At 35.1% G+C, this 23,171-nt stretch overlaps 1 protein-coding gene across 1 annotated transcript; it reads right to left on the bottom strand.

Annotated features, from left to right (window-relative positions):
* Positions 1–18,167: 18,167 nt before the first annotated feature.
* LOC145560101 (auxin-induced protein IAA6-like) lies at positions 18,168–22,692 on the bottom strand. The gene is made up of 3 exons (XM_081621363.1): positions 22,219–22,692; positions 20,893–20,986; positions 18,168–18,604 (listed from the first exon to the last, which is right to left on the bottom strand). The coding sequence occupies exons 1-3, from the start codon at positions 22,592–22,594 to the stop codon at positions 18,511–18,513; spliced, it is 564 nt and encodes a 187-aa protein (XP_081477489.1). The 5' UTR covers positions 22,595–22,692; the 3' UTR covers positions 18,168–18,510.
* Between the last annotated feature and the right edge of the window lie 479 nt (positions 22,693–23,171).

Raw genomic sequence — 23,171 nt, 5'->3', positions numbered from 1 at the left:
AGATGATATACTACAAGAGGGGGGGTGAATTGTAGTATGTTCCTAGTGTCTACTTTTCGCGGAATATAAAACTGATTGATGTTAGGAACTTAGACGATGCAAAGCGGATTTTACGAGGAAACCATCCAGGGCCTAACTGGAAGTAAAACCTCGATCCTCCAAGGGATTTCAAGCCAAACCAATCCACTATAATAGGCCAAACACACCTAGTTACAACCTATTACAACAAACCTTTCTCACAAGTTCCTACCCGGAAACTTGCTACTCGTTAGGACCGTACCTATCCTACCCAACCTAAGCCCATCACTTAGACTCACTCGTACTCCCTGAGTACTACTCACTCGGCCTCTCACTAGAAGCTCACTCGGCTTCACCCTAGAAGTTCACACTTTGCACTCATACAATTATGATAATGAGACTTCTCACGAACTCTCACACCCCAATACATAAAACACTCAAAACCCTTTTACCCAATTACAAGATCTCAAAGAATAACTCTAAATACATATCAATGAATAAAGAGATAAAACTAATATGCTGGACACTTAAGATCTGTCTCGAACTTACTGGACAAACTGAAACCAAACCTGACTGGAACTTTGACATGGAGGTTTGACTTAGGTTCATGGTGAAGGATGAAACCATTAAGCACGACCACAAAGCTTCGTCGGCCTACCACTTTGAATGAATACGTATGAGCATATTTATAGTACACCCAAATCATTCTTTTCGTAAAAGATAAGCTTTATAAAAAGATATGTTTAAAAGATATTTTCCAAAAATATATCTTTTTGTTAAGAATATATTCTGTCAATAATAATAAGATATATTTGCTATAAAATCATATTTTATTTAAAACTTATACTTTCCAAATATATATACTAATTTATCTTTTTCAAAAAGATATACTTCTCATAAAATCAAATTTTAGTCCAAACTTATATTTTCCAAATATACTAGCTTATCTTTTTCAAAGATATACTTATCATAAAGTCAGATTTTATTCTAAACTTATTTTTGCTCAAAATACTTTCCAAAAATAACTTATCAATTTCCAAAAGGGATTTATTAGAAAATAAATATCTTTATTCATTAAAACCAAATCCCTAAAAGATATGCACGTATTAGGTAAATATATATCACTAAAACCGACCTTTAACGACGTGCAAACTTAAGTTCCGATTAGGTTCTGGAACTCTGACAGTCTCCGAGTTCCTGACAAGTCAGTAACTCTAATTTCATTGACTATCATGAGTTCACCTTGGTTCTTTAGACTTGTTCCACACTGACTTTTATGTCCAACATACTTACATGAATCCAAGCTAAGAGCGATATACTTCGATTTTTCCGTCTTCATGTTGTTTCTTTGAAACTCTTGTTCTGGAATCTTGTAGTATTGATGTATTCAAGATATTGGGGCAACATTCCACTTAATGGAGAACGTAAATATTGGACGAAACCTCAAAAATATTATCAACTACCTTAATATTATCAACTAAACGCCAAAATATCCAAGTTGTAGTTTAGTTGGACTCTAATACTATGACAAATTTTAGGTTAATGGAAAACGTAAATATTGGACGAAACCTCAAAAATTTCTCAAAAAGCGTGGATATTAGCCTTTAATTTTGGAATTTTTTGACTTTTTTCACCCAAAAACAAAAATTACCGAAATGTTTACCATGGTCCATAATGCCCTCCGAGATTCCAATTGGCTAGGTGGAACCATCCAATTTGCCTTTAAACGACTAATTTACCGGTTTACAACTTGCACCGATTTCATTAACTCAAGCTTACCACAAACATTTATGACAACATATAATGATCATATATGGATCCAAACAGCATTATATTACCACGAGATGTATCCCCTAAAATCACAATGATTTTTGACAACGGGCCTCGAAACATTCGAAATTTCTCAAAAAAAACGTGGATATTAGCGTTCAATTTTGGAATTTTTTGACTTTTTTTCGCCCGGATATAAAAATTGTCGAAATGTTTACCATAGTACCAAATACCTTCCAGGAGTCCAATTAGGTGGGTGGAACCATCCAATTTGCCTTTAAACGACCAATTTACCGGTTTACAACTTGCACCGGTTTCATTAATTCAAGCCTACCACGAACATTTATGACAACATATAATGATCATATATGGTTCCAAACGACATTATATGACTCCGAGATTTATCCCCTAAAATCTCAAGCCTTTTCGACACCGGGTCCCGAAACCTCCAAAATTTCTCAAAAATCGTGGATTAGCCTTCAATTTTGGAATTTTTTGACTTTTTTTCGCCCGGAAATAAAAATTGTTGAAATGTTTACCATGGCTTCTAATACCCACTAGGAGTCCAATTGGGTGGGTGGAAACATCCAATTTGCCTTTAAACGACCAATTTACCGATTTACTACTTGCACCGATTTCATAAATTCAAGCCTACAACGAACATTTATGACAACATATAATGATCATTTATGGTTCCAAACGGTATTATACAACCCCAAGATGTATATCCTAAAATCTCAAACCTTTTCGACATCTAGCCCCGAAACCTCCAAAATTTGTCAAAAAACGTGGATATTACCTTCAATTTTAAAATTTTTTGACTTTTTTCTTCGCCCGGAAATAAAAATTTCCAAAATGTTTACCATGGTCCTTTATACCCTCCAAGAGTCCAATCGGGTGGGTGGAACAATCCAATTTGCCTTTAACACAGCCAATTTATCGGTTTACAACTTGCACCGATTTCATTAACTCAAGCCTACCACGAACATTTATGACAACATAAAATGATCATTTGTGGTTCCAAACGACATTATATGACCCCGAGATGTATCCCCTAAAATCTCATTTCTCTTCGACACCGGGCCCCGGAGACTCCAAATTTCTTAAAAAGCGTGGATATTCGCCTTCAATTTTTGAATTTTTTAACTTTTTTTTCGCCCGTATATAAAAATTTCCAAAATGTTTACCATGGTCCATAATACCCTCCCGGAGTCCAATTGGGTGGGTGGAACCACCAATTTGCCTCTAAACGACCAATCTACCGGTTTACAACATGCACCGATTTCATTAACTCAAACCTACCACGAACATTTATGACAACTAATAATGATCATAAATGATTCCAAACGACATTATATGACCCCGAGATATATTCCCTTAAATCTAAAGTCTTTTCGACATCGAGTCCCAAAACTTACGAAATTTCTCAAAAACTGTGGTTATTAGCCTTTAATTTTGAATTTTTTTGACTTTTTTTTGTCCGAAAATAAAAAAATGCCAAAATGTTTATCATAGTCCCTAATACCCTTTGGGAGTACAATTGGTTGGGTGGAACCATCCAATTTGCCTTTAAACGACCAATTTATTGATTTACAACTTGCACCGATTTCATTAATTCAAGCCTACCACGAACATTTATGACAACATATAATGATCATATATGGTTCCAAACGGCATTATATGACTCCAAGATGTATCCCCTAAAATCTCAATCCTTTTCGACACCGGGTCCCAAAACTTCCAAAATTTCTCAAAAATCAATGCCTTCAATTTTGAAATTTTTTGACTTTTTTTCGCCCGGAAATAAAAATTGCCGAAATGTTTACCATGGTCTCTAATACCCACTAGGAGTCCAATTGGGTGGGTGGAAACATCCAATTGCCTTTAAACGTCCAATTTACCGATTTACAACTTGCACCAATTTCATTAAATCTTCTGAGAGTCCAATTGGTTGGGTGGAACCATCCAATTTTCCTTTAAATGGCCAATTTATTGATTTACAATTTGCACCGATTTCATTAATTCAAGCCTACCACGAACATTTATGACAACATATAATGATCATATATGGTTCCAAACGGCATTATATGACTCCAAGATGTATCCCCTAAAATCTCAATCACTACTAGAAAATGGCTTAATACCGACGGAATTTTCTGACGGACCTATTTTTCCGTCGCAAACTTTAATTTCAGCGACGGAATTAAGTTTGTTGCTAAAATGCGTCGGAAATTGTGAATTGCGACGGAAATTCCCTCGCAAAATTTGCGACGGAATTTATTTATGTTGGAAAATTAATTTTGCGACGGAAAATTCCGTAGCAAAATTAATTGCGACGGAATTTTCCGTCGGAAAATATTTACCGACAGAAATAAATTCCGTCGCAAATATTTGAACTAGAAATTAGGTTGTAAACCAGAAAGAACCAAGGAAAAAAACACGGGGGAAGAGAGAGAAAGAAAGAAAGAAAGAAAGAAAGAAAGGGAGAAAGAGAGAGAAAGAAAGAGAAAGAGGAGAGGACGCACCGCCGCCGCATCCGCCTGAGCGCGCCTCCTCCTGAGCGACCACCGGATCCCGCTGCCGCTGTTCTCCCCGACGGTAAGCCGCTGTTAGGTTTTTGTATTTTTTTTAAATTCGCAAAAGGCCGCACTAACCACCGGGGCTTGTGAACAGCCACCACCGGCTTGTAGCAGCCGCCGTCACACCTACCCGGCCGGCGGCATTCCAAGAATTCCGGCTGCAGCGCCGGTGAGGTATTTTTATAATTTTTTTTTTTATGTTTTAATTTTTTTTTTTTTGATTTAACCCTAACACCCCTTTTGTTTCAGGTTCCTCCACCGTTCCGCCTCCTACCAGAACCACCACCACCTTCATCCTCCCGCTGGTAAATTATTGAACATAATTTGACCTTTTTTTTTTTCCTTTTTTTTAAATAAAAATTGACATTTTACACCTTAAATAATGTTTAATTGTTATTATTTGTAGGATTTGTATCTTTGCCTTGCTTTGAATCTCAATAAAAAGTGCAGATCTATAGGTTCGTGACATTCTAATTTCTAAAATTGTTATTTTAGTTTATACTTGGAATGTTAGTGACTTAGATAAATGTTAGTTTGGTTTGCTTTGGTTTTATTATAATAAATAATAATGGTTGATATGTTAGTTAAGTTTAATTTGGTTTGGCATTTTTATAATAATGTAAGACATGACATGTAAATTTTGTTTGGTTTAGTATAATAATGTATGACATGATATGTTAGTTTAGGTTGATATTTTATTATAAAAATGTACCGCATGATATGTTAGTTTACATTGATTTAGTTTATTATAATAATGTATGTTATTTTAGTTTAATTTATTATTATTTAATAATGTATGTTAGTTTTGTTTAGTTTAATATAATGTATGTTAGTTTAATTTAATGCATGTTAGTTAATTTAGTAAAAAATATTTGTTTTATATAATTTTAAATGTAATGATTACTATATAATTGTTTATATCAATTTAATTACGAATATTAGTTGTTTATATATGATTGTTTATATCAATTTAATTATGATTATGATATATTTGGTTTACTTATAATGATTGTGTTATGTAATTTGCTTGGCATATTTTTAAATGAGCGTGTTATATTTACTTGATATATTTATGAATGAATCATTTGCATCATCATTTTCCTAGATACCCGTTCAAGGCATACTCATTAGGAGTATGTCTTGGATAGTCCCCGGTTGGGACTGTCCTTGGACGTTTATTCTCACTTAGGTGGTGAATGTATGCCTTGTTATTGATTCTAGGGAATATCCTGGCTTATCATTTCTCTACAATGTTCTCTGGGTACATATGACGGGTTATCTAATAGCCTACATCGTGTACTTGGAGAACATAAGGGAAATGCTGCCGGATTTTCCATAGAATTGATAACCTGGCATACATTCGCTAGTGAGATTAAATGTCAAAGGATGGGTTAGGTTGGAGTGATAAGGACCTTTGGACATCATGTACAATATTATTATCATATTTTTAACATTTAGATGGTTAATGAATATTCAATACGCGTTGTGACTAATGTGATTATACATATTCATGAGTTTGTGTAGAAGTTGTAATCATGAAACAAACAGAACGTAGCTGGATGTATGAAAGGAAGGTTGGGCATTCTATTAATCCGGAATTTGTGAAAGGGGTAGATGAATTCCTTAAATACGTGGAAGACCATCCCGAGAGTAGCAACCCGAATGAAGTTAGGTGTCCATGTTTTAAATGTAAGAACAAACGACTTTGGGATGCGGAAACTGTTAAAATTCATTTGTACCGCAAGGGTTTCATACCTAATTACTATGAGTGGATGTGTCATGGGGAAGGCTTTCCAGGAGCTCCCGAAGGACCGTCAAATGAATACCGTGAAATGGTTTTCGATGCTTTTGGTCATAATGAAGATCAAGGGAATTCAGAAGAGGCAGAGGAGGATCCTAATGCACAAGCTAAGCATTTCCTAGATTTGTTAAAGGCTTCCGAAAGACCATTATACGAAGGAAGTTCATTGTCTGTGTTAGAGATGGCTGCTCGAATTACTAGTCTTAAGTGTGAGTATAATTTGCCCCATAGATGTGTTGACGGGTTTGCTTCTTTGGTCAATGAGGCGATTCCTAACAATAACAATATGGCCGACACATTCTATGAGGTGAAGAAGATTGTGAAGGGGTTGGAGTTGCCTCATGAAAAGATTCATGCATGCCCGAAAGAATGTATGCTGTTTTGGAAGGATGATGTTCAGCTATCTACATGTAGGGTGTGTGGTAGCGACCGATACAAAAAGACTTCTAAAGGTAGTTTAGTGCCTTTGAATGTTTTAATTTATTTTCCGATCACACCGAGATTGCAAAGGCTCTATGCAACCAAGAACATATCGGAGGAAATGACATGGCATTCGAAAAATCCTCGAGTTCAAGGCACAATGGCGCACCCTAGTGATAGTGAAGCTTGGAAACACCTCGATAGATGCTTTCCAGAATTTTCCAATGAGCCTCGTAATGTTCGACTTGGCTTGTGTACAGATGGTTTTGCTCCTCATGGTAAGTTTGGGGGACAATATTCCTGTTGGCCTGTCATTTTGACCCCTTATAACTTGCCTCCTTCAATGTGTATGAAAAGACAATTCATGTTCCTTTCGTTGCTCGTTCCTGGTCCTAAGAACCCTAAGGGCAATTTGGATGTGTATATGCAACTGTTGGTACAAGAGTTGAAACAATTATGGGAAGTAGGCGCAAATACTTATGACATTTCGAGGAAACAAAATTTCAATCTTCGAGCAGCCATCCTTTAGACTGTTAGTGACTTCCCAGCTTACGGTATGTTGTCTGGTTGGACCACAGCGGGTAAGAAGGCTTGTCCTTATTGTATGGATAAAAGCAAAACATTCTGGCTTGAACACGGTGGCAAAGTTTCTTGGTTTGATTGCCATCGCCAATTCCTTCCAACAGATCACCCTTTTTGAAATAGTAAAACTGCATTTTGTAAAAACAAAGTCGAAAAAGGTTCACCGCCACACATCATGTCAGGTGAGGAATTGTGGGAATGTGTGAGACACCTTCCAAAGGCAACTGATGGGCCGGAGGCATTGAAACATCTCAAAAGAGCAAAAAAAGGGTGGTTCAAGCAATCCTCATTGTGGGAGCTTCCTTATTGGAAGCATCTGCTCATCCGTCACAACTTGGATGTCATGCACATTGAAAAGAACTTCTTTGATCAGTTAATCCACACCATTATGGATGTGAAAAAACAGACATGTGACACGCCATCGGCTCGAAATGACATAGCTAAATATTGTAAAAGGCCACTACTTCATCTGCAGGAGAACGGTAGGGGAAAAGAGTACATGCCAAAAGCCCCATTTGCTCTTGATAAGTGATGTATCCATTTTATATAGCATTTTACCCCCGTCCCTTGGTCATAATTAGTAGTGTTTTTGGCTCTTTAGAGCCACTTTTATTACTAATTGGTGTTTTCTAGTGTTTTCGTAGATTTGGTTGACTTTTGCAGGGATTTATGCTTTTGGAGTATTTTCCCGAGATATTTTGGAGCAATCACGAGCACTGGAGAAGCACGACCAGATTTTATAGCCCAGGGCCGGTTGGAGCCATCGAACCGGTGATTAAGGGCTCGGTAGAGGTGATACCGGGGCGTTTGGACCGAGTATTCAAGACCCAAAGAGGAAACCTAGATTGGCCCGAAGAATTGGAGCCCAATCGAAGTCCAAATATTGGCCCAAATGATCCGCCCGGCCAAAAAGGCTGGCGCCCGGCCGGGCGCGAGATTGTTATTAGAGGTGAAAAAAGGCGCGCCCGATCGGGCGGTGCCTCGCCCGATCGGGTGCGTGTATTTTTAGGGGACGATTAGCGTCGTTTTAATTTGTTTTAGTTTAGGATTTTTGTACGGAGTATAAATACTCCTCCGTAATACGTTTTTAGATCGTCTCTTCTTTTGGGGAGATCTTCTTCTCTCTTCTTCTTCTCTTATCTCCTCTCTCTTAGACTTTCTCTCTCTACTTAGTTTTCTCTCTCTTAATCTCTCTCTAAACCTTTGTTCTTAATTCTTTCTTTAATTCCATATTATTTTGATAACGATTTCTCTTCCCTTAATCTTAGTTATTTATTTTATTCCTTTGATCATGATTTATTTATTTGCTTTGCTTAGTTTATATTTAATTATGTGTGAGTAGTTTAATTTCTAGGGTTTGTGGGGACCCATAAATAATATGAAGGGGTAATTTATTGTTGTTAATTATCAATGCTAGATTAATTTCCTATTGATTGATTTAATGCTCTGTGACTAGATTAGGCCTATCTTTTATGCATGAGTTTGACAATATTGATTCAAGAATCGAGAGATGAGAATTAATGTTTAGGTCTAGTTTCAATAGGCAAGTTAATTTATAAATGGTTAAGTCAAGATTCGAGAGATGAGATTTAATACCGGTAATTTAATTGTGTGATTGTAATAAGTAGCGAGAGCCCTTTACAATCTGGTTAATTGATGCATTGATGATTGACTATTATTGATTGTTGGTATTGCATGATGATTTCTTATTGGATTGTTTTAATGTTTTACAATTGCGGCTTGTAAAAGTATAGCAATATTAAATTGATGAATCGAGCAGATGTTAATTTGATATTAAAGGCTATTTTCGATAAGGACTTGGATCTAGTAAATTGCGAGAGCCTGTTAGATCTATGTTGGTTAATAAATTGCGAGAGCCTGTTAATCATATTATTTATGCAATGTTAATGATTGATTACCCTATTTTACCCCGGAATATTATTTATTGGTGAACCTATGCCCTAGATCCTTTTATATATTATTTTCTCCCTTTTCTTACTCTTTTTAGTTTAGTTTCATATTCAACTTTTAATATTGGTTACTTAAATAATTTAGATTATAATATTTAATTAGGAGTAAAAAGACTTGTTTCCCTGTGGAGATCGACCCTACTTCCCTATCTACTTTAGTTAGTGAATTAGGTAATTATTTTTGATTAGGGGATACGACTTTACCCTGTCAAAATTTGGCGCCGTTGCCGGGGAAACGGTTTTATTTTTTTTTTCTAGTTATTATTATAGTCTAGATTATTTTTAATTTATTATTATTATTTTTTTTTTAATTTTTAATTTTTTTTTATGAGTTGAAAATATCCATGCTTATGTCACTACAAGAATTATATAATTTTTATGCAGCACCTAACTACTGTAGTTGTCAACGTCTTTGTCATGAAAATCTTGAATGCCCTTATAGTGAGTTTTTTGTGCGTGCTCTGGATGATTTTAGAGTCTTTCCGTATACATATGATCATATTCGGAAACGACTAGTTGCTAATGAAAGTTATTGGAAGGCTCTTGATGAAAAAGTCTATGGGCACTATAATAATATGAATGTTATTGAGGATGAAGAACCATCGGTTATAGAATTTGTGGTTGAAAAATCATTGGTTGACGAATCAGTGATTGAAAAATCATTAGTTGTAGAAGCGGTGGTTGATAATTCCTTTGTTGATGATGAGGTTATTTGTGAGGGTAAAATTTTAAAGTCATTATTGGATGATAAAGACAATGACTACCTCCATGTTCGTTATATTAATTCTAAATTTTTAGCGGAGGAAGTAGAAGGTTGTGGTGTATTTTCATCTCCCTCTTTTGATTTTTCTTTCTACCTTGAGTTCTCTTTATGTGCTCCTAACTTTTTCTTTGTAGGGATAAATAATGTGCTTGCTATTAAGCCCTATATAGTGCTTAATGAAATGTTCGCAGGAGCGTTTGATAAGTTACTCAAGGCATTGAATTCTTCCGATTGAGAGAAGGAGTATGGTCGAGCGGGACCTTGATAAACTAGCGCTTTGCGGGAGGCAACCCGTATTTTGTTGCTTTTTATTTATTTTTTATTTATTTATTTGTTGTGTGTTTTCTTTTTGTTTTGTTTTAGAGAGGTAGAGAAGAGTATATCTTATATTTGTGGGAGTGTGATTTTGTGCACAGATACTAGAAAAGTTGAGAAAAGATCGAAGGGCTAAAGGAATCCCGGGGCAATTAGCAGCAGCAAGCTGCCCCGTCAAATCAGTAGCACGGGCCCGATCGGGCAGAGCTCGCCCGATCGGGCGCGCGTACGCGTCAGCAAACTTAGTCAACTTCGACAGGCCATAACTTTTGCGTTTCTTATCCGATTTTTGCGTGTGACCTGTCGTTGGAAAGCTCTTCAAGTTTAGTTTCCAATGCAATTAGAATAACCGTATTATCATTTATACATCAAAAGTTATGATCAGAATAGTGCACCTGACTCAAATTTGAACTTTTTCCCACTAACACTTTATTTCTTTCTTGCCCAATTTTGTTCCAAAGAGATGCATTGCAATCCTCGAGGCTTTGGTGACATTGATGTGGTGATGATGAAGAGTAGTCACCTTGACTACTAGCTTCTCTTTAAGACAATGAGGACATTGTCTGATTTAGCTTGGGGGGAGGTTCTCGTGTTCGTATGGTACATCTTTCACTCTCTCTCTTCTCTTTTTATTTTTAAATCAGACAAGTAGATAGGCTCAAAGAAAAGTGTTGTGTGACTGGGTTAAAAAGTTGCGTTTTCCAGATGGATATGCCTCTAATTTGAGCAGATGCGTAGATTTACAAGGTTGTAAGCTTCATGGTATGAAAAGCCACGACTGCCATGTGTTCATGGAGAGGTTGTTGCCTACTGCTTTGAGGGAATTTCTCCCTACCCATATTTGGAATGCGGTTACAGAGATCAGTCAATTCTTTCGTGATTTGTGTTGTTACACAATCACCGTTAGTGACATGGAGCGATTAGAGAAAAACATAAATGAAATCCTTTGCAAGCTTGAGAAGGTGTTCCCTCCGGCATTCTTCAACTCCATGGAGCATTTACCTATTCATTTGCCATATGAGGGCAAGTTATGTGGTCCTGTTCAATATAGATGGATGTATCCCTTCGAAAGGTAAATCAAAGTCCCCTTCACTTCCTCTTTCATACAAAACCTTCATAGTCATGACCTATTTACACAATTATTTATACTAATTTAATTGCAGGTTCCTTAATCACTTGAAACGTAAAATTGGGAACAAGGCTCGAGTTGAAGGTTCCATATGTAATGCTTATCTCACCGAAGAGATAGCAAACTTTTTCTCAAATTACTTTCAGCCGTCAGTTGACACAAAAACTCGGGATCTCGGTCGAAATGTAAATGTAGACGTGGAATCAACAATGGACAACGCTGACTTACCAGAGTTGTTCTCGGTGGATACCGGTCGTGTCTCAACTGAGGGTAAAACTCGGTATTTATATGAAAAAGAACTCGAGTGTGCTCATTTGTTCGTTTTACGAAACTGCGGCATTCTTGGTGAATACGAAAGGTATATGTGTTAAAGAATGAATTTTATTCATAGTTCTGAAGAATTAAAATAGTTGAATTACTTATTTCTCTTGTATCATTGACCTAATAGGAAGTTTGAGGACTACGTTCTTAGTTCCCGACCGTTTTTGCGTAGAGAAGAAGTTATGGAGAAATGTGACACCGAATTCTCTGATTGGTTTCACCATAAGGTGATAGAAATGTTCTAGCTCTTTAAATATGCTTTTTAGATCGTGCAATTCACTTTAATTAATTATTGAATTGTGACGTAAATAGGTGGTTGAAGAGAAACCAAATTCAGATGTCCTGCAAGCATTGTGCATGTGTCCTTTCAAGCGTGTTCGAACTTGGAGGCAGATTTTTGTTGGTGGATTTAATTTCCATACACATTCCCATGGAAAACACAAGTCCACGATGAATTATGGTGTATGTGTGTCTAGTGATGACGGTGGAGAGTACTTTGGCATTCTAGATGATATAATTGAACTTGTCTACACTGGTCCAAAAAAAGAGTACAAGACTATTTTGTTTAAGTGTAGTTGGATGGATTGTGGTAGGGGTATGAACATACATGAACAACACAAGCTAGTCGAAGTGAATCATACTAAGAAATACCCCAAGTATGATCCCTTCGTATTATCTTATCAAGTGAGCCAAGTGTACTACACATCCTACCCAAGCCTAAAAAGAGATCGAGTTCAATGGTGGGCTGTGTTTAAAACACAAGCAAGGTCAGTGGTTGATGCTCCAGTGGACCTTGATTTTATGCAGGCACCGTCGCCACAAGTCCATGCAACGCTTTGTCCACCGAATGACATTCCTGACTATGACCTAGTTGAGGATGATGACGAAGATGATGATGGCGGCTTAATAATCTCAAGCGATGAAGATGATGAATCAAGCGTCGACTCTAGTGATAGTGACGAGGATGATGAGATCGATGTGGTTTTAGATGATAGTAGTGATGATACCAGTAGTGATAGTAGCGATGAAAGTCATGACTAGGAGATCGAATTTTATTTGTTACTGTAAAATGAATACTTAAATTTGTTCGTAGTTGTGTAATTGTCGGTTGAATTTGATTGTCACTGTAAAATCAACTAAAGAGTTTGTCGTTTTATTGTTAATCTTGTTACATCTCATTATACTTTTAATTTTTATAATGTTAATAATATCATGGCATGTGACTGACATCTTTTTCAGGTGGAAATGGTGGGAGGGAAAAAAGGAGAATCATCAAAGAAAAATAAGGGAAAGGAACATAGGTTATTAATGGTGGGAGGGAAATTGGTTATGAATTTAATTTTCACAGGTATTAGGTGCAGATTCATAGGTTATTAATGCTGGACAACTAGAATTTTGGCTTTGTAAATTATATTATGCGACGGAAATAATTAATATTTAGTTTGTCGGAATTGATTTGCGACGGAAAAATGAAGAACATTCCGTCGCTGACACAATCCTTAACGACGGAAACTTCCATCGCAAAAGTTGAAAGTTTGCGAGGGATTTAAATTCCGTCGCAATTAATATTTTAGCGAGGGAATTTTCCGTCGCAAATAATATTTTAGCAAGGGAATTTTCCGTCGCAGTTAATATTTTAGCAAGGGAATTTTCCGTCGCAAATAATATTTCAGCAAGGGATTTTTCCGTCGCAAATAATATTTTAGCAAGGGAATTTTCCGTCGCAAACTTCCGACGAAATACAATTCCGTCGCAAATATTGAACTTTTGCGAGGGATTTTTCCGTCGTAAGTTATTATTCAACGACGGAATTTTCCGTCGTAAATCTGTGACGGATAACACTTGAAAGTCAGATGTTCTTGCGACGTATGCTATTCCGTCGGTATTTCCGTCGCAAATAGCATTTCCGACGGAATTTCCCTCGGAAATTCTTTTTTTACCTACGAAAGGTTTTGCGACGGACCGTTATGACGGAATTCCGTCGGAAATGCTATTTGCGACGGAAATTGGCCTTTTTGCAAGGGAAAATTTCCGTCGGTATTTAACCTTTTTCTTGTAGTGAATCCTTTTCGACACCGGGTCCCGAAACTTCCAAAATTTCTCAAAAATCGTGGATATTAGCCTTCAATTTTGAAATTTTTTGACTTTTTTTTCGCCTGGAAATAAAAATTGCCGAAATGTTTACCATGGTCTCAAATACCCACTAGCAGTCCAATTTGGTGGGTGGAAACATCCAATTTGCCTTTAAACGTCCAATTTACACTACTAGAAATAGGCCGAATTCGGACGGAAATGTTCCGACGGACACGAAAATCCGTCGCAAATCACAAAATTTCCGACGGAAAAAAATTCTGTCGGAAAGTTCCGACGGAATAAAATTCCGTCGAAAATTTCCGACGGATTTAAAACAGTTCCGACGGAAATTCGTAGGAAAGTATGTTCCGACGGAAAAATCTATCCGTCAGAAATAAAATAATTTCCAACGGATTTAAATCCGTCGTAAATTTTCGACGGAAGTTTCCGTCGGAAAGCATCTGACCACATTTATTTTAAAAGGCAGAAAATTTGGTATAAATAGCTTAACCCTAAAACTAACCCCCCCCCCTTTCAGTTTCCCTTTCTCCCTCACTCTCCTCTTTCCCTCATCACCGCGCCGCACTCCCTCTCTCTCTCTTCATTCTTTATCTCTCCTCTCTCTTTATCTCTCATCTGTCGATCTCCTTCTCTACTCTTTTTTTCTCCTCTCTCGATCTCCTTTAATTTGTTGTTCATTAACAAAGCTAGCCCACGAAGCTTTACCGGCCATATTCCCGACCACATTCCCGGCGTTTATGGTTTTAAGGTCAAGTTCGACCATGGAAATGCTAGATCTAGCGTTTTCATGGTCGAGTTTGGCCTTATATAACCAATTTTCAGACCAATTTCAAGTTTTTGAATCGTTGTGGTAAGTTTTTTGCTCTGATTTTCAACTTGTTTTGTTCGGGTTTTTTTTTTTTCGGTTTTCAAGTTTACTAGATCTAAAATACGTGGTTATGGTGGCTGTTGAAGTTCGGGTTTAGGGTGTTGGGATTTTAATTTTTTTTTTCTGCTTTTTTTGTTAATTTTTTTCGGGTTTCGGCAATGGTTTTAGGTGGGTTTCGGCGGTGGTTTTAGGTGGGTTTCGGCGGTGGTTTTAGGTGGGTTTCGACGGTGGTTTTAGGTGGGTGGTGGCGGTAGGTCTGTTTCATTTTTTGTTTATTTTTTTTCTTTTTTTTGTTCTGTTTTCAAAGAATTTTTCGGGTTTTAAGTTTTCATTTTAATTTTTTTTTTTTCGTTAATTTTTTCGGGTTTGGTGGTAGATCTGGTGGTTGTGGGTGGTGGGGTGGTTCTAGACTGCTGATACGAGTTAGGGGTTGGTGGTTGTGGCGGTGTCTGATGTTGGGTTTTTTGGTGGTTGGAGGTGGTGATACGCCGTGCCGGTGGTGGCGCGACGTATTTTTTTTTAAATTCAGAAAATAAATTTCTAACGGAAATTCCGTCGGAAATTTTCGACGGATTGTTGCTGTATCTGAACAGAATTTTCCGGCGGAAAATTCCGTCGGAATAGTGTTTCCGACGGAATTTTCGTCGGAAAAGTTCATTTTTCCTACAAATGCTTTTCCGACAACCGCTTCCGACGGAAACCCTATTTTCGACAGATTTCAGGGTGTTTCCGACGGAATTTTTCCGTCGGAATTTAGCCTATTTCTAGTAGTGTTACAACTTGCATCGATTTCATTAATTCAAGCCTACCACGAACATTTATGACAACGTATAACGATCATATATGGTTCCAAACGGTATTATATGACCCCGAGATGTATCTTCTAAAATCTCAAGCCTTTTCGACATTTGGTCCTGAAACCTCCAAAATTTTCTTAAAAAGCGTGAATGTTACCTTCAATTTTGGAATTTTTTTGACTTTTTTCGCCCGGAAATAAAAATTGCCGAAATGTTTATCATGGTCCCCTATACCCTTTGGGAGTCCAATTGGGTTGGTGGAACCATCTAATTTGCCTTTAAACGGCCTATTTACCAGACCAGTTTATAACTTGCACCGATTTCATTAACTCTAGCCTACCACGAACATTTATGACAATATATAAATAATTATCATATATGTTTCCAAATAGCATTAAATGACCCCGAGATGTATCTCCTAGAATTTCAAGACTTTTCGACACTATCGATACTTTGACTTTCGTTTTCGAAACTTGCGTTTCTCCAAACTCAGTCAAAGTGGGGGCTTCTGTAGACACCCATTTGTGTCTCCCCAAAACCAAACCCGGTGATGAGTACCTTTCACGTCGAATCATAATTGAATGAAACGAAGTGTGGAAAGGTCTAGTGTAGCGGAAAGTTTTATTTCTTTTCTCTTCTCCCTGTTTTTGGAAACTTTATTTTTAAGAAAACAGTCAATCCAGTTTGGTTGGTCCATGATATGGGTCCAATAGTAGTGTAGTTGGATGGGGCTTGCAAAGACCTTTCCAACGATATATTATAAGCCCGATTCCGATGAATATTGAGGAAGTTATGGCCAATTTACTAAACTGGGCCCGGTTTGAGCTTTATGTACGGCCCAATGATCTAGGGGAGGGCCTAATATGATTTATCATTCCTAATGCAATTAGGAATGGTTTTAGTCTTCTAGAATCTTCTAGAAGGTTCTTTTCATTCCTAATTTAATTAACATTGATAAGTTGACTTTGTTGACTTTTCAGAGTTTTAATCAAGATCAAATAGCATTTTCGAAGAAATTATATTATTTTATCTTCCAGTACGGTAAATTTATCAGATTTTCGAAAACGCGTTGAAATCCAGTTTGGCGTCCAACCCCAGGCCTTGGCGCCTGGAACCAGGCTTGGCGCCAGGCACTAGCCATTGGCGCCTAGCGCCAGCTAGCCAGGGTTGGCGCCAATCCTGTTTTGCGATCGTCAGACTCTGTTTTGTTAAATTATCTTTTTTGGCTGATTTTCTCTATAAATATCGTATCAAAAACTCCGTTTTCATTCACCAATTTTCATCAATTCTCACGAATTCTCTTCATTCGCAATTCATTCATCTACAATCATTCATCATCTACATCTCTCATTCATTCAACAAACATTAACTCTTTAGCATTCTTTTCTTTCTTCAATTCTTTCTTGCTTTTTCATACAAAATTCCGCATTCACAAGATCTAGAGACACCTAGCCATATTCGAAGTTGCCTTCGCCCTAGACGTGAAAGGTTTTAATTTCAGAGGGTTTGGTCCCAAATCTCTCTTTCAATTATTTAATTTAATTGTTTGATTATTATTTTCCTTGAAGTTACTAACGTGTGTATTTTGTTATTAGAAAGAGGTTCGAGGCATCAAAGTAAGTACTTTAATTGATTTATTGATATTATGATGTAGACATCACGTTTAGATTATTATTATGATGTTCCTAGTATCATGTCTAGGGTATTTTTAATATTAAATATGATTGTTGTGATGCCTTTTATTCTCTTCCTAATATTAATTCATGTTAGTATCATGTTAGGGTTAAAGATTTGATTTTTATTGCTTAGTGACATGCTAGGGTTTGTTATTAATCTTGTTAGTATCATGCCTAGGATCTTGCTATTTTTTATTATGCTTTAACATTAACATGATTATGATTATAATCGTTACAATTGATGATTATGAATATTATTATTTTATGATGATTATAATTATTATTCATGATATTGATTATTTATTATGTTGCTTGATTATTTATTATTCTTTATTGCTTGATCACACCTTTATTGCATGTTAAAGGAAATTTGTACTTGTAATTACGCTTAATAAGATAATTAATAATCTTGTTAGGGTTAATTGTGATTATAATTCAAGTGATCGCCAATAATAGTTTGCTTGTGCATTATATTCAACCAACATAGATAAACAGGTTTATGGTTAATCCTATTGATTGCATGTTAATCAGAAAACGCACATGAATACGAGCAGAATAAAGTAGAGGCCTATTATTAGGGCAGGTTCAATCTCTTTTAGGTTGGATTTGTACCATCATCCCCGAACCCTTATTTGGTTCATGACCTTATGGAGTTGACGATCTCTTGGATCGTTAAGGGGTGTAACCTTCATCCTATGAACGGTTTATAAGTTCCTTAAAAACTTGTTGACGACTCTTTTGCTCTATCTTCTTCCCTTTTGGACGCCACCGTACTTTAGTGTATGATCACAGTGGGGTTCAAGCTAGTGGGATTTTAAAGGCTTGAAATTATTCCCTACAATGACCCAACCCAAACCCGACCCACATAGATTATGGAATTAATCTGAATCGACCCAACCCGAGTTGATTCGACCCACTCTTACCCGACCTAAACCCGACCCATTAACTCGAATTGACAGCTCTAAATATTGTACTTTTAATATGTTGAATAAATCATCAAGTATATATGTACTACAAATATCTTTGTCGATTATACTAGTGCTTTAACATAACATACCCAATCTTATTATAACAAATAATACTCTACAATACAGTACATAACAAGAACTATAGCTATAGTATTTTTCTAAATGGGTTGTAAATTAACATTTTCATCATAATGAATAAAGAAACATATAGATATATAGCTAGTATTTCGTAAATGAATTGCTAGCTAAAAAATAAATAAACACAAAGTAATTATGTTATAACAAAAACAGCCATGTATCAAGAATTTTTTTCTATATAAGGCATCTAATATGTATATATTTTTTTTGTAATAATTCATAATAATAATAATAAAGTCTACAATAATTTGCGTAGGTTTTTCTTAATTTCTTTGATTTTAGTCGTTCAAAAGTAGCAATTTCATCCATGGCAATGCTTCTTAGATTGCAAACCAAAGCCCTTTGCGTCTGCTCTTTTCATTATCCTCAGCCTCTTGCATGACTCTACAAACATACTGTGCAAATCAAAATAAAAATTCTTTTTAGTACATTAATTAATTAAATTAAATTATTTAAAAAACCTAACGATGCAACTTTGCATGCTTCAAAGTTAATCACATTATTTCGAGAATTTATTACTCCATAGTATAAACAATCACAATAAAAAATATAAATGGCCTTTAAAATATTATACGAGTGTTAAATATTACTCGCAACAATGTATATAGATGTTATAATGGTACAAAATTGTACGCGATTGCTGTATATGAAATAATAATACATAGTATGTACGAAGTATATAATAAGGTTGTTGAATTGACAAATGATGGACAGAAATTATGCGGAGTTTTAAGTATGTCGGCAAAATGTGGTCCATAAAACTTTACTACAAATGCTTTATTTGGTTAACTTTTGTTAAGTAAGCCTTTTATACAGCAAGTTATAAGCACAAGATACTGCTTTGAAAGAGAAGACAGCCTAAAAAGAGGAAAAGTTATGGGAACTAAAGTTGATTAAAGTTTGGATTTAAAGTAATTCCATTGTTTTACCTATGCTTTGCTAATTGCTACTAGGTTAGTCCGTTTTTATTTAATTTCTTCGTTTTAATGTACTTGTAACATTTTTTTAAAAAATAAAGTGTCACGCGTTTACTCAAGCCGCCCTTACTAAATCTGCCTATGATTGATATTAGCACCATAAAAATGCAAGAATTAGTGAAAAATGAGTCTCTTTTATAATTTTTTAGGCAAGAAATAAAAAATTACATCGAGAATGGTAACAGAGAAAAACAAAGAGAGTATTATCATTCGTCACTACAACTAGATGTATAGAAAGATAAAAAAATTTACTAAACAAAAATAGCCATGCTCCGTTAACATGATGAAAATAAATTTACATGTGACTTTTGTTAGTAAAATTTTATGGGATTATGACAACCATGATATATTGAAATTCTATCTCCAACATTTGTTAATGTTATGGCTAATCCCTTTGAAAAAATTAATAAAGATAATTGTATATAAATTTGTTATTATTACTTATTACTCGTACCACAATTTAGCTAAAGCCCCTTATCAAACAAGCCAAAAATAATAAGTAGTACTAGTACAAAGAAAAGATATGATTTTGACAAATAAAATTTCCTAGACCGACACTTTCAATTTTGGAGTCGAGGCAGTAGGCCAGTACATAATAGAAATTTTGTATTATTATATAGACATTCATTTTCACATGTGAAATTGCAAGCATATTCATTACCATTCATTATTCTCCTCTCTTTGCGAGAGACCTTTCTTAATCACAAAGTTTTTAGGCAGTTACTCATAGAGAAGATATGATGTGAATTCAAAGGGTTTAGGGTTTTCATCAATATTCGATCTAAATCTGTATAAAAACAAAATCACAATGTAAAACAGTGTCATGAAGTGGTAGAATTGGAGTTTTTTTTTTTGGTGTTTAGAGAGCCACAAGGGCAGGGGATGAGAATCGACCCCAGGATCACCTGGGACCGGGAGGGGAGCTCTAACCACTTGAGCTATCCCTCACTCTCTAGAATTGGAGTTGTGTACTTGTGTGTATGCTTAAAATTTGCGGGTATGCTTAAAATTATTAATTGTTTTTGGCATTAAAGTAAAATAATTTTTTAATCCATGATTTATTGCCTTATTGTTAATGCCTTTATAACTTATTATCATTAATAACGGAGTATTATTTTTTCCATCAAAAAAATGAAGTTATTACCGTATCAAATAAACCATATTCATTTGAATAGGTCGTTATCTGTAACTTTGGGGTATTATTTGTGAGATATAAAATATTCCAAAGTTGCAGATAACAATTAACGGAGGTAGTATATAAAATATCTCTAATTTAATGCATTATATACTTTTTCTGTTTTTTACTAGTTGACACATTTTGACTTTAAAACTATTCACATATATAAAAGTTACTTATTACTCCGTAGTAATTAATACTTAAGATGAAAAAAGTATAGTATTGTGAAGTCTTATTAGATTTTTCCCAATACAGTACATCTACCTAATAAATAACAACCTATATTAAAATTTATATTAATAAGTGAAGATATTGGTGATTGAAATCGTGCAATGAAAAACATGACTAGAGAGGAGAATTGTGTTAATCAAAATGAAACAAAAAAAGTAATATTTTCTTTAAAATATTTTAAATCATCTAAGGAAGCTAAGCAAATTATACTACTCCGTAGTCTGTACTATATAGAACAATATAAGCTAGATTAAATTTAAATTGAAATTGCATTAGTTTATGATTGGTAAGAACTTACTTCCATGGGACATCCCCAATAAGCAGCCAATCTCCATCTTTGTCTTCATAAATAGGAATGTACTCAGAATTGTCTGCATCTTCCAATGCCTCTTCTGTTATTTAATATACAAAATTAATTAGCACCTTTATAATTTCCTTGTAATTTGGAGGATCAAATATCGAATTTATTTGTTAAGAGCAAAATGATTGCATATGTTTGCTCTTTATTTGGATTACAATTTCATTACTGATTGGAATAGGTTTATCTTAAAATCTCGACTCGTGTAAATGTTTATATTCACTTTGGTAACTAAACTGCTTCATTTTTATACTTCATTTGTTTAATTATAAATGCAACGTGTCTTATTTAACACTTGTTACTGTATGTAAATAATATAGTAAAAAAAAATTGAAGTTTTAAAAGTATACATTAATTAGGACAGATCAAACAAGATTACACAAGACTATAATTAGTTAACTACTGTACTAAAAATCATCAAAGATAATCACAACATAGTGTTATAAACAATATAAAAGTTAAAACGTTGCAACTAAAAATAAACGGATGAAGTAATTTAATTTATGCAAGGAGTAATTTATGGATTTGGTTGGTTGGTCTTGAAACAATGCCTCGAATTCAAAACATCCAGTGTGAGCAGGATGTTTGTAATTTAAGCATAGGAAATTAATCAAAATATATAATTCTATTGTTTTTGCATGGACTTGCATACGGCTCTATGCACATGTGAAATCAAATTAATTAGCTAATTGAAAAGGCAAACATCTTAATTAGCTAGCTAATCTAATCATTGAGACATTGACCTTCACCTAACCAAAATTTAAGGAGGGGTATAAATTATGAAATAATATACCTAGTAGTATATTTTAATGTATATTCAATTGAACTTTTCTTCTGAAAATCTTCATGTTCATCAATTGTTTATTAAAGCACATTAATATATGTTATGAAGTATACAATATTATCACAAAAATGAAAACAACATACAAACAAACTCATTAGAGTATCCTATATCTTATCTTTTTATGTTCATCAATAAAAAGTTCTAATATTTATTGGACAAATAAATAAAATGAGCCATATTTTCAAATATACGAATATATCTTATCTTTAAATAATAAATTAAGAGTCAATTTTAAAGACAATAATGCTATATTTCAACGGACAATGTTGTGCATTTTAGTAAAAAAAAATAATAACTTTTTACGAGTATAAATTTCACTTTTGTTGACATGTCATGATTATCTTTCTTTGCAGATTGGATAAATCTCGTGCATTCAGTCTACTATAAGAAAAATAGGAGTAGAAAACGAGGAAGTCACTTACTAATGCCAGAGCAGCTAAAGAGATTTTCAACAGCAGCAACAAGATCAGAATACTGTTGATAACAATTAACATCAATTTTCCTAAGAAAAGGTACACCATCCATGCTAATCTTGATCAACCTCTTAGAAGCCTCTTGGCATTCCTTCTCACTACCAATGCTCCTCCTCCTATACGAGCACACGGGCGGCCACCCGACTGCCGGGCTTTTATTACTCGCCACCGCCACTTTCTCGGTCCGACCACCACCTAGCTCGGAATACACCCTCTTCTTCTCATTACTTTTGACCTCCCCTTGTTTGTCACATGAAACCCTAGTTCCACCAGGAAGCCCTAGCCTTAGCTCAGTGATCTCATGTTCGAATCCCGCTTTCTTCATTTTTCTTAGCTTAATTAGATTGCTCTTTTTATGTTAAAGGAAAGTTATGAATTATATGTTTATGTGATGAAGTTGAATAATAATGAGTTCGTTCATTAAAATGGCAAATAAATTGGTTTTTATACAAAATGAGAATAGAAGGCATGGAATGATCAAAGGACAGGTCAAAGAGTGGGAAGTGGTCGGTCACATGAGAGGCAAAAGTGGGCCATCCTTTGTGTTAAGGAAAATTAAAATAATATATTATTATTTTTTTTATAATTAAAACATATGTAACAAATTAAAACATATGAAATTCTAATATATTAACTTATTATTATAATATAAAGTTTTAATTAGAATGCGTGGGGTACACATAATCAAGATCAAACGGCTAATATTCTTGTGATTAATTGGTGGAAGTTTGATTAGGACGAGTTTGATATGGTGGATGGAAACATAGCATGTGAGTTTTTGCCTTATTGTGGGAAGAAGTAGGGTATATCATACCACAAATCGTGGACATCCATCATGTATTCGTGTCAATTGAATGATACATACTTATATCATGCATCTTTTTGTTGACACTTACTACTCC

The sequence above is a fragment of the Chenopodium album genome, chromosome 9 (genome assembly GCF_948465745.1).
Source record: "Chenopodium album chromosome 9, dcCheAlbu1.1, whole genome shotgun sequence".
NCBI lineage: Eukaryota > Viridiplantae > Streptophyta > Magnoliopsida > Caryophyllales > Amaranthaceae > Chenopodium > Chenopodium album.
The sequence above is the reverse complement of the archived record's forward strand: the minus strand, read 5'-3'. Positions and strand labels throughout refer to the sequence as shown.